The 13,523-nt window shown below is 39.1% G+C and overlaps 1 protein-coding gene across 2 annotated transcripts in view; it reads right to left on the bottom strand.

Annotated features, from left to right (window-relative positions):
* Positions 1–13,523, bottom strand: part of mctp2a (multiple C2 domains, transmembrane 2a) — a 339,546-nt gene that overhangs the window by 26,091 nt on the left and 299,932 nt on the right. For both annotated transcript variants that reach the window (XM_028823594.2, XM_028823595.2), the window contains one exon: positions 6,835–6,944. In XM_028823594.2, the coding sequence (XP_028679427.1) occupies positions 6,835–6,944 (110 nt within the window). The remainder of the gene's footprint in view (positions 1–6,834; positions 6,945–13,523) is intronic.

The following is a 13,523-nucleotide window of genomic DNA, read 5'->3' on the forward strand; positions in this document are numbered from 1 at the left end:
AAGAGACAAATGTTTGTTTGCAGTGTTTGAATAACGTTCCTGTCTCTCTACAACCTCCTGTGTTTCTGCGCAAATCTGTGACCCAAGCATGACAATATAAAAATAACCATATAAACATATGGTTTCTACTTCGCGGATATTCTTATTTCGCGGGTGGCTCTGGAACGCAACCCCCGCGATGGATGTATAAGCCGGACTTATGTATAAGCCAATATTCTATTTTTTCATTTTCACAACTTTTTTCCTTAGATAAGCCGCGGCTTATAGACAAGAACTTAGGGTAATTAGCACTGAAAACTGGTCACTGATTAGGAAAAGGGTTAGAATGAAAACCTGCAGCCACTGCGGCCCTCCAGGCCTGGAGTTCAACACCTGTGCATTAGAAGAAGGTCTGATGAGATCACCATCAAGAGTAAGTGAGAAGGAGCTCATTTTCTTAAGTTGTGCTTTAGTGCCAATTTGTAGGAGTTCAGTTTTGTTGCAATTTGATTTTTAAGAGTTCTGCTCCATCCAGGTTTTAATTTCACTGAGGCACATTATGAGCTGAGAAAGCCCTGATGAAGTTTTGCTTTTAACAATGAAATACAGTTGAGCATCATCTGCATAAAAATGATAATGCAATCCATGATATGGCCAAGGGAAAGCATATACAGTAGATACAGAAGAGTAGATGGCCAAGTACAGAGCTCTGATGTATCTCTTGTGTGACTGGCACTGAACTGGATCTGCTGTTGCCAAGACTAGCAAACTATTGCCTGTCAGTCAGATAGGACTTAAACAACCTAAGGGCAGTGCCAGAGATACCCAGCATGTTCTCCAATCTGGACAATAGAAGGTCATGTCTGACAGTTTCGAATACTGCACTATGATCTAACAGAATCAATATGCTGGTCTGTCCAGAGTCTTCTCTGAAAATCATTGGTTACCCGAAGCATGGCAGTTTTACAGTTGTGCTGTGCTCTTAAAAACAGACAAACGGTTCTATCAAATTATTGAAAGTTAAGTAATTGGTGAGTTGGGAGGCTACAGCACGCTCCAGAACTTTTGACAGAAAAGGTAAGTGAGAGATGGGTCGAAAATTGTTAAGATTGTCAGCATCAAGACCAGACTTTTTTTAACATTGGGGTTACAGAAGTGATTTTAAAAGTGGCTGGCACAAAGCTGGTGTAAAGAGATGTATTTATTATTGTCATTAACAGTCGGGATTATGGGCAGGATTTAAGAAGTGTCTGCCTCATCTTCCAAAGCAGGTCGTTGACAAATGCAGATGTGACTGGTGAAAATTTAGAAAAAAAAAGATGGATGGTGTGGGAAGACAGGGGAAAGATATAAAAGGATGATGGATTTATGTTAGTTGAATTATTTAGATCTTTAATTTTATTGTGGAAAAAGTGGAGGAATTTTTCTCAGACTTCAGTAGAGGAGGAATTTGGGCTAGATGTAGGCTGAAGCAGTTTATTAACTACAGAGAACAAAACCCTTTGGTTATCATGGACACTTTCTATTATTTTGCCATAATATGTGTTCTTGGCTACAGTTAGTGTATCTCTTTAAGCCCTCTGATGGTCAGAGAAAGCCTGGATGTGCACGGTGAGACCAGACTTATGTGACATTCTCTCAATGGATCAGCTAGTTGATTTCATAGAGTGTAACTCTGAATTGTACCATGGAGCTGAGCATTTAAATGAAACATCCTTATGCTTTAAAGAAGCTGTTTTATCTAGTGCTGAAAGAAAGGCTGAGCTATAGTGAGCAACAAGACTATCTAACATGGATAGAATAGGTGAAAACAGAAAAAGATCAGAACTGGAACTAGCAAGGGTACAGGGACAAATATTTTTAAGTTTTGTGAAAAAAATTTGATGCATACAGGTGAGAGGAGGGAGTGGTAATGAGACAGTGAAAAGTACTGCTTTATGATCAGAGTCCCAAATCACTGTTCTAAGTGTTGCCGACTGATAAGCCAGATGTGCAGATCAGGTCCAATAAATTACCACCAGAGAGTAGGAAAATCAATATGTTGCATCAAGTTAAAGCAGTCCAATAAGGATAGGAACTCATTTCTTAGCTTACATGTGGTAATGTAAATATGGATGTTGAAATCGCCAAGAAGAATGACTCTCTATGAAAGGGAACTTAAGTTGGTTAATAATTCAGCCAGATCTGATAAAAAAAAACGCATGTATTTTGGAGGATGATAGAAAATAATGAGTAAGACAGGACCTGATTTCGTTATTAGCTTAAGAGCCAGACACTCTGAAGACAATGGGCAGTTAACTGGGATTCTTTTGATGTATAGCTCCACTCTAACAATTACTGCAACTCCTTTGCTTTGTCTTGAGCTGCAAGTCTCTGCGAAGTAAATGTATCTGGATGGTGTTGCCTCTGTGAGAGATGTAAATTTCCTAACCTTCTGTTAGGAATAGCATATCAAGGTCGGAGTCCATAATTAATTCTGATAGCACCTGCACTTAGCCATTAAGAGATCTTGAGTTAAACAATGCAATATTAGCCGACAAGAGTTCATTGTACACAGATCCTTAATCAGAGTTTATTTTAACAAATTACAAACTTGGGACACTGTCACACCTATTACAAAAGCCATGAATAGGACAGCATATTCCTGAACAAATGCTGCCGTTGGACGTTTCATTCGCAGCCCAACGGTGGCAGCGACCTGACCGGCAATGTAAATATTTTGTAAGCCGCACAATGCCAGGTGTCTTTCTCTGACCTTTCACTTTGAACAAACTGTTTAATATGAAGGAGTTTGTCACGACAGAACAGCACAGCGGAGAAAGTGAGATGGGTGGGGTGGCGCAGATGAGTGTTGATAGCAAGCAGCAGAAGAATCACAGTAGGAGGTATTACAAGATGCACATGAAGATACCAGAATTGAGACTCCAATATAAAGCCACATACAAACAATCCTGGGTATTACAGGCATGAGCCGCAAGCCAGGTGGGTATAAAATTACATCATTTCTCACTCATTAAGCAGAAGGAATCGAGAGCAATCCACTATATCCATTATAATCAAGGAGACAGACAATCCCTGGCTCCTAGATTACCATGGAGCAAAGAAATGTTCATAAGTCCCATGAACCACAGAAAGATTCAGCTCTCCTCAAGGCTGTGAACTCATCAAGGCAAAGTCCATAAAGTCTATAAAAATAAATCCAATCAGTACAGAGTCAGAAGAATCCACGAACTATACATACAATGCAAAAGTGAAAGAAGTGCAAAAGTGCAAGTTTAACATGAATTAAGAAAAAAAACACTGACGCTAACTGCACTGTTCTCCGTTATTGACAACTGACTTCTCTGGGTCATTCATTTACTTTCCTATTGTAGGCTCTTCTCTTCCTAATGACTATTCAACAGGATTATGTTTTATGTCTAAGAATATTGTGTATTGAATTGTTTTCTGGTGTGTACTCTACTGTATGCAAGTGGCACTATATAAAATAAAGTTTGATAGTCTTGACTTAGTAAAAGTCACTTTCAAAAACAAATGGAGAAGACTACTGGAAGTGCTCCTCAGCAATGCGGAGTGTATTTTTCCACCAGACCATCCTCATTAACAGGATTGATTCTCTTGTGTAAGTTTTACTGAATCCAGATTGTAGTAAAGATTAAAAACATTGCTGTCCTTTGATAAACAGCTTGATCATTATCTTGAATAATGTAAAATCAAACTAGTTGTTTAATGATGTGCACATTCTTTTACATTTCCCTCCTTTATAAATGGTTTGATGTTTACTTTTCTCTACATAGTTGCATTCTTTTCTTCTTTCTCTTCAACTGTGTGTAGATACCATTTTCTCTCCTCTTGTGGCCAATGGTTTTAACTTTTACTAGTTTGTTCACTTCAGTTTCTAGTATGTCTGTTTTTTTGGTGGGCTCTTTCTTTTTCTTCATACTAACTTTCAATTTTACCATTTTTGGCATAAAGCTCCTCCATGCATTTCTGCCTCTCCCCTTTATTGTTTTACATTCAGGTTCAAATGCAATATCGTGTGCCTATTGTTATGGTCTGCGCCTGCAGGGAAAGATGTGATTAAATGACCAGGATATGAAAAACATTAAGAGGGGGAGTCATGGTCAGGTTTAGGGTCTGAATGCTATGAGAAGTTAAAATAGTAAAAAATGCAAGACCATAAATTGCCATCAAAAACACAAACAAATGATTCTATATTAACTTGTGTTAATTACCCTGTAGCACCTAAGGATGAAATAATTTTAGTTCTGTAGTGTACCCGATATTTGGATGGTGATAGTTGTGTTGGGGGGTGATTGGGGTTATAGACATAGCATGCATAAATGCATGCAAAAAATGGTGTTGACCATGACACTACAAGAAACAAAATGTCATTAACTGAACAACAAAAAATAATTTCAGAACTCTCAGTAATTAAATGGATACACACAAAATGCAAAAAGACATCATAGGAATTCATACACCCTGATAATAAACACACACAGTATAATGAAATTATTGTTTGCAAGTCTCCAACAGCCGATAGACAATAGTGGAATACAGACAATCAATACAACACAGTAAATACAATGCTATACAATAAATACAGCATCAGTTGACATAAAGAGGAAACACAACTGCATTGGTCAGTACAAGGGACTGGTGAGTAACCTACGATCTGTGGAGAAAAACTGTCTTTTAAGCTAGCATTATGAGTGCCAATGGTCCTGTGCTCTCTGACAGAATGGAAGAGGGAGAAAAGTGATTGTGCAGGGGGTATTACTATTACTGTTTACCACTATAAGATCCTGTATGTTATATGTGTCCAGGATAGGGGGCATAATTGTGCCTAAAACAATTGTATCCGTGTGCCACAGCAATATACTGTACTTGATGCTCTTTCCAGTCATTTGCTTTGCCAGTTTTTATGCAAGAATACTTTGCATTACTTTTGCCTTTTTTCTCCAACATGTGGAGATCAGTCAATTGCTTCCAATTACAGGTTAACTGCCGTCTGTAATATTTCCAACTTGATGAATTAGCAGTCCTTCCCTGTGCCATGGACTAATTTTAATCTTAAGGCTTCTTTTCTCTTATTTCCCAGACTATCTCTTCACATATCAGTAGTTGCTACATTGTCATTTTTGTTTCTTAATTAGGTATTCAAATATTTTCATCAATATTATTCTTCTGATCTTGTTAATCTTTGTGCTGTTTAATAAAGTTTTGTTGATATTCATATTCTATAAGTGAATTAATTTGGCTTACTTTGCTCATTCCTCTCTTCCAAAGCTGTGCTTATCATCTGTAAGTCATTTTCAGACCCTAAATCTACTCTAGGGTAGCTCCACAGTTATTGTATCCATGTTTTGTACTTATGCTGACTTACAATATAGTTAACATGGTTACTCTCTTTCTCTCGAACCTATCTAAACTATTTTCTCCTCTTTCTTTTGCTAATGATAATAAAAAAAAAGATTTTTTTCTGCAGAGCACAATTATTAATTGTAATATAATTCAAACACTATCTGCAACTTAATACTTGTTTACATTTTCTGAATTGATTTTCTTTTTATTTTCTTTATAATTGTCCTCTTATGGTCATGTTGGCATATTATACACACAAATGTAATATGTCTAGAATTCAACTTTACTGTATTCGGCCTCATGAGTTGTGTTGCTCAATTTTCATTATGCTTTTTTGCCATCTTCCAGTTTAAGATTGTCCTGGCATTTTTATTTCTCTCTTATTTATATACCCTGTATTCTTTTTTACCTTCTTAATCTCATATAGTAGATGTATGCTCATCACAGATCTTTCCATTGCTTGTGTAACACATTATTTTGTTTCTCATCATTTCTTCAATTCTTGTCACTACAGTTTTTTATATAGGAGTCACTGAATTTTGTAAAGATTTTGTGAGGTGACAAAGTTTGAGTTCCCTTGTAGGATTATGACAATGGAGTGAATGATGGATTTTCATGTACCAAAGATTCTTAAAGCTATCCTTTTGGGAACATCTACTCCTAGTACAGGTACTCTTTGCCATTTGGTTTGAGAAGAAACTTCATATAAAATTTAAGAGAACCTTGTGTGGAAGAGGGATAATAATAATAAATCATTACATTTATATAGCACTTTTCTCAGTACTCAAAGTGCTATCCACACAGGGAGGAACCGGGAAGCGAACCCACAATCTTCCACAGTCTCCTTACTGCAAAGCAGCAGCACTACCACTGTGCCACCTGTGAGGACAATAGTACCCACCCCCCTGTAGCCAGGACTACGGTAATGCTTACTGGCCATAGACCTGGTGAAAGCATTAGGCATATAACCCAGAAGGGCTTACACTACATAAGCACAGAGTGGAGTGGCCAAAAGGCTGTGTTTCCTCAACGCTTTCCTCAACAGGTGTGCAGAGTCTTCCTGTTCTGCCTCTGCCTGAATAGTACAACTTTGATTCCTCACAAGTCTGTTCTATTTGACACAATTCAAGCGCTTCATCCATTATTGCTCAAAGGTCAGTGTGACTGGCAGTGATACTAACATTTAACAGTAATAACATTATGACCAACCAAGTCATTGACAGTAGAGAAACTCAAATGTGCTATTGCTTACTATATACTGTATTTTATACCTTGTATATGCATACACACTGAATGTTATAATACTATATACAAATATTTATTTAATGAAAGTATCTTACATCATGTATTACATTAATCTTGAAAATGATAAAACTAGTAATGATGAAACTAACATGTGGAATCTCCTTTAACTATAACATCAATGACACAGATGATGCAAAACACTTAAACATAAAAAGTTTACATTATATTAATATTGCCACTTACCCCATATAAGTATGATGTACCGCAGTGGGATAAAATAAAACAGAATTGTGATAACTATGAGAACCAGACAGGCAAGACTAGATAGGAATGGCACACTCCAGTTGAAAGTACTGCAAAGTAAACCAAAAACAAAAGTTTAAGAAATTACTGTACTACAATGATTTGTTTCTATGAAAAAGTGTCACAACACACACCACATACTAAACATTTAACTGTAAAAAAAAAAAAAAAAAAAAAAAAATGAACATTTCTTGCTGGGATAGGCTCCAGCCCTCCATTACCTTGCCCAGAATAAGTGGCTTAGAAAATGGTATGGTATTGAAGCATAGATTAATCCGGCCTAATGGCATATGATATATTTTAGTTTGCTGCCATAGGTTTTGTATTTTTGTCTAACTATCCTCTTACAGTTTTGACCTAGACACTATTGAGGAGCTTAAGTAACCTTTACAAACGATGTTGTAGGAACCTCATACTGTGAAAGCAAGAGAATTCCTGAACTTACTGCACTACTTTGATCTCAGTCAGCACATCAGCCAGACTTCACATAACGGAGGACACACACACATTGGATTTAGTGATTTCAAAAGGATTAAAAAGTGACGTGAGGCAGGTGCCATTTTTGGATAGTATTTAATGTAGAAATACTGATAACTACAACTAATGGGAAGCATATTGTTAAAAAGTGTTATTTTTATACATCTGCAGCTTCAATGTTTGCTAATATTCTAAACAATCAGTTGGACTATATTGCTTACCTTAATAGTGCTAACCGTGTTAACAGTAACGTGGAAAATTTTTATGCTAAGGTGAGAGTTTCAGCTGACATAGTGGCCCCTGAAAAGACAGTTAAGAAATCCTCCAGCACTATTACACCGTGGAAGACCCAACAAGTGTCTGATTTAAAGATAACATGCCCAACAGCTAAGCGTAAATAGAGAAAAACTAAACTTATAGTCCACTGTGAAATATCAAAGGCTAAAATAACTGAATATACTGTAACCATAACTATTTCTACAAAATTATAAATGATAAAGCTGAGTTTTATTCTCAACTATTGACCGTTTTCTAAACCCAACTCACTCAATGGAATGCGTCCTAAATACTACTAGTGAAATTTGTGAGGGTTTTTCAATATGTTTTTTAAACACAAAATAAATATTAGAAATAATATAGTACATCCCCCCAAAGTTAATCTGATTGAATCCCAGCATGCCCTTTTAAGTGAGTTATTTCTTTAGATCTAGCCAAACTGCGTAGAATAATTTCTTAACTGAAACCCTTCACCTGCGTCCTTGACCCAGTACCAACAGGCTTTTCAAAGAAGTCTCTCATGTCCTAATTGATAGTGTACTTGACATGGTGAACACTTCATTAGATATGGGGGTCTTCCCTGACTGTCTTTAGCCTGCAGCTGTTAAATCCCTGCTCAAGAAAAATAATCTTGACTCCTCCGTTTTTGACAACTTTAGACCAATTTCTATCCTGCCTTTCTTAACCAAAATTCTGGAAAAGGCAGTAATTAAGCAGCTAAATGATTACTTGATTTATCATTCTATTCTTGACAAGGTTCAGTCAGGCTTTAGAACAAATCACAGTACAGAAACTACACTGGTTAAAGTAGTAAATGATTTGTGGGTTAATATGGACAGAGGCTGTATATCTGTTGTTGTTCTCTTAGACTTGAATGTAGCATTTGAAACTATAGACCACAGTATTCTTATAAATTGCCTTAGACAATGGGTGGGCCTCTCCGACAGCATCTGAAATTGGTATCAGTCTTGCTTAACAGGTAGAAAATTCTTTGTTAGTTGTGGCAATTGTACTTCGGAGACCCATAATATTGTATATGGTGTACCTTAAGGAACTATTCTAGGTCCACTGCCTTTTTCTATCTACATGCTTCCATTAGGTCAGATTATCTCAAAGCACAAGGTGAGTTACCACAGCTATGAAGACAATACAGTAATCCCTCCTGCATCGCGGGGGTTGCGTTCCAGAGCCACCCACGAAATAAGAAAATCCGCGAAGTAGAAACCATATGTTTATATAGTTATTTTTATATTGTCATGCTTGGGTCACAGATTTGCGCAGAAACACAGGAGGTTGTAGAGAGACAGGAACGTTACTCAAACACTGCAAACAAACATTTGTCTCTTTTTCAAAAGTTTAAACTGTGCTCCATGACAAGACAGAGATGACAGTTCCGTCTCACAATTAAAAGAATGCAAACATATCTTCCTCTTCAAAGGAGTGCGCGTCAGGAGCAGTGCATGTCAGAGAGATAGAGAAAAGCAAACAAATCAATAGGGCTGTTTGGCTTTTAAGTATGCGAAGCACCGCGGCACAAAGCTGTTGAAGGCGGCAGCTCACACCCCCTCCGTCAGGAGCAGAGAAAGAGAGAGAGAGAGACAGAGTTTGTTTTTCAATCAAAAATCAATACGTGCCCTTCGAGATTCTAAGTATGCGAAGCACCGTGCAGCATGTCGCTTCAGGAAGCAGCTGCACAGAAGGCAGCAACGTGAAGATAATCTTTCAGCATTTTTAGATGAGCGTCCGTATCGTCTAGGTGTGCAAACAGCCCCCCTGCTCAATCCCCATACGTCAGGATCAGAGAAAGTCAGCGCAAGAGAGAGAGAAAAGTAAGTTGGGTAGCTTCTCAGCCATCTGCCAATAGCGTCCCTTGTATGAAATCAACTGGGCAAACCAACTGAGGAAGCATGTACCAGAAATTAAAAGACCCATTGTCCGCAGAAATCTGCGAACCAGCAAAAAATCTGCGATATATATATAAATATGCTTACATATAAAATCCGCGATGGAGTGAAGCTGCGAAAGGCGAAGCGTGATATAGCGAGGGATTACTGTATACAGTTTTATTTATCGATAGCGCCTGATGCCCCCGACACTCTTGGCTCTCAGGTCCAATGTCTTAGCAGTATTTACGATTGGCTGAGTAGTAACTTTCTCAAACTAAATAAGGAGAAAACAGAAATCATAATGATTAGCAAACATATATAGAGAGGTTATTAGAAATAAACTCGATCCCTTAGGCTTAAAAGTCAAGGTGGAGGTAAAGATTTTTGGGGTAATTAATGACTCTAACCTAAACTTTAAACGCATATTAACCAGATTACTAGGACTGTATTTTTTTCACTTAAGGAATATTGCAAAAGTTAGACCTCTTATAACATAAAAAGACACTGAAAAATTAGTTTACGTTTTTGTATTTATTGACTAGATTACTGTAATCCACTCCTAACAGGACTACCTAAGAAAGTCATCAATCAGCTGCAATTATTACAGAGTGCAGCAGCCAGAATCTTAACTACAAAAAGAAAATCTGAGCACATCTCACCAGTTTTAGCATTGTTACATTGGTTACCCATGTCACTCAGAATCGACTTTAAAATACTACTAGTGGTTTATAAAGCCTTAAATAATCTTGCTTCATACAATATTTTGGAATGCCTACAAACCCCCCCCCTCCCCCACACACACACACTCCAAGTTGTAACCTTAGATCTTCAAATGGAGGACTGCTTATAACTCCAAGAGCCAAAATTAATAGTGACGAGGCGCCCTTTTGCTGTTATGAACTTAAAATCTGGAATACTTTACCAAAAGAAATTTGTCAGGCTAGTAATGTGGAACATTAAAAAAAAAAAACTGATAAATGCATTATTTTAATATGGCTTTTTTGTAGCTACATTTTAGTTGTATTCTTGATAGACTATATGGGCATAAAAATATTATATTCTTCACGGATCTGCAATCTTTACTAATCTCTACTATTCTCTAGTGTATTTTCTGGTTCATCTGTATTGGTTATCTGTGTCACAACCATCTGACCAAGGCACCATGCAGATCCCAACATTGATGGAATGAAAGTGGATGTCCCAGCTGTCCACAAGAAGCATGAAAACAGAGGACTGATTTTAGAACATCAATGTTAGGTAGAATGCCATGTGAGGGCTGGGCTGGAACCCTGCAGATTTTGTTTTGCTCTCCAGCCTAACTGGAGTTTTTTTGTTGTTGTTGTTTTTTCTGTCCTCCCGCCCATCTGACCGTACCCTTTTATATTACCCATTCTTTAATATTATTGCCTAATCTTATTTGTTTTTCTTTTCATATAACTTTTTTGTCATCTTGTAAAGCACTTTGAGCTGCATAGTTTGTATGAAAATGTGCTATAAAATTAAATGTTGTTGTTATCAGTAACACACTTTTTGGAAAACTGGTGTAAGAATCAGGGCCAAACAAACAATGATCCAAAACATAACTCCTTTGGTTAAATTTGCCTAGAATCAAAGTTGAGCAAACGCTGGCGTGACTGGTCGCTGCTGCTCTCCAGTAACTTTTTTTTTTTTAACTTTTTTTTATGATTAACTTACAATCTAATGGACTAAGCAGCTGTTTTCATTTTCATTTCGGGCAGGTTTATTTGTTGAGTTTTATTTTTCAATCATTTAAAGCTAGACTGATTTCTAGCTTGACTGCTGATTTGGCTGTGTATGGACTATTCTTAGGCCTATCCCCACTTTGAAACTTACCTGGCTTTGTTCTCCAGACATCTGAGTTGTCTGCGTCTTCGCTTAACATGTGGACTGGTAGGATATTTATTTGGTTCGTGTTTGTTTGGTCCCTCCTGTCGCTCGCTATCCTACCTGCAACAGGCATGCCACAGTATTCAGCTGCCGAGCTACTCCGACTCCGCTTTCACCTGTCCGAGCCTCCGCTGACTGGCCTGTATCTCCACCCAGACATCGTATTCCTCCCCCGTCGGACATACGTCCACCGTGGGTCCAGCCGGAGTATCCAAGCTGACAGTTCTATATGACTCAAGTGCCGCCGCGAGTGGCAGCTATTCCAGCAGCTCCATGTATGACTTTATTTTCTACCTTTTTCTCTATTTCACTGTTAACTACTACCACTTTCTTTTATGTGGACTCGTTCCCTGGACACTTTTTACTACTTGGACATGGATTTTTACACGGCAAGACTCGTCTATTCAAGTAGTCAACTTCAAGCGCTGAGAACAAATGCCCGCGCCAGTGTGGTTCCCTATTTACCTGACGAGGTAAGAAGATGGTATCGTGGCAGCAGAGCCGGTGCTAAGATAAAAGCCAAGCGTTTAGTGAGAAAGTGGCGCTACAAACCTTCGGTGCCTTCTGTGATCCTGGGAAATATGAACTCGCTACCAAATAAGATCGATGAACTGGCTGCTCTGGTGAAAAATGTCAGGACCTACAGAGAATGCAGTTTGTTGTGTTTTAGTGAAACGTGGCTAACAACTAACATTCCAGATGCTAACGTGGAGCTACCCGGGTTTAGCACAGTTAGAGCGGACAGAGACGCAAATACCTGTGGGAAGCAGAAAGGAGGTGGACTCGCACTCTATGTGAATACAAGATGGTGCAACTCTGGACATATTAATGTTAAAATCTCCACTTGCTGCAGGGACATCGAACTGTTGGCTGTAAGTCTGCATCCCTGTTACTTGCCCAGAGAGTTTGGACATGTCATTGTTGTTATTGTATACATCCCTCCTCGGGCGGACGTGGAGATAGCGGGTGACATCATCCATTCCGCTGTTGCTAAATTACAAACACAACACCGCGAGGCACTTGTGCTAATCGCTGGAGACTTCAACCATGTAATGCTGGACAAAACATTACCTGCCTTCTCCCAGTATGTGGATTGTAACACCTGGGTAAATAGGACTATTGACCAACTGTATTCAAACGTTAAAGACGCATACAGCGCCACCCCGCTGAGTGCACTTGGGAAAGCAGATCATAACGTGGTTCTACTTCAGCCTCACTACAAACCAAGAGTGAGGGAGCTACCTACAACCACACGCTCATTCAGGAAGTGGTCCCCTGAGGCAGAGCAGGCTCCGAGAGACTGCTTTGGAACTACGGACTGGGATATCCTGCAGGGATCACATAGTGAGAACATTGAGGAGGTTGTTGACTGCACTACTGACTACATCAACTTCTGTATGGACATTGTAGTTCCAGTAAGAACAGTACGCTGCTATGCTAACAACAAGCCATGGATTACAAATGACATCAAAGGCCTTTTGAACCAGAAAAAAAGGGCTTTTAAAGGTGGTGATTAGCATGAGCTCAAGCGCGTGCAGAAGGAACTCCGAGTCCAGCTCAGGGCGGCAAAGGAGCAGTACAAGAGAAAGCTGGAGCAGAAGTTGCAGAATAACAGCATGAAGGAAGTGTGGGATGGGATGAAGATCTTCACTGCCTGCAGCTCAAAGCAGGGTGCCACCATCGAGAGAGACGTGGAGAGAGCAACCCAGATGAACAACTTCTTTAACAGGTTTAACCACCCTAACCCACTCTCACCTCGGAGTACTGCACCCTCCACCCATCCTTATGCTGATACCAGCATAGGAGTTTCCCCCAACCCACAGTCACAGCAGCCCAGGTAAGCAGAGAGCTGAGGAGACTTTGTGCCAGCAAAGCAGCGGGTCCAGATGGAGTATCACCACAACTGCTGAAGGCCTGTGCGTTGGAGCTGGGGAGTCCTCTACAGCGCATCTTCAACTTGAGCCTGGAACAGGGGAGAGTCCCGAGGCTTTGTAAAATATCTTGCATCACCCCATTCCCAAAGATATCACATCCTAGTGAGCTGAATGACTTCCGGCCTGTCGCTCTGACGTCGCATGTGAT

This window comes from Erpetoichthys calabaricus, chromosome 17 (genome assembly GCF_900747795.2).
Source record: "Erpetoichthys calabaricus chromosome 17, fErpCal1.3, whole genome shotgun sequence".
Classification (NCBI taxonomy): Eukaryota; Metazoa; Chordata; class Cladistia; order Polypteriformes; family Polypteridae; genus Erpetoichthys; species Erpetoichthys calabaricus.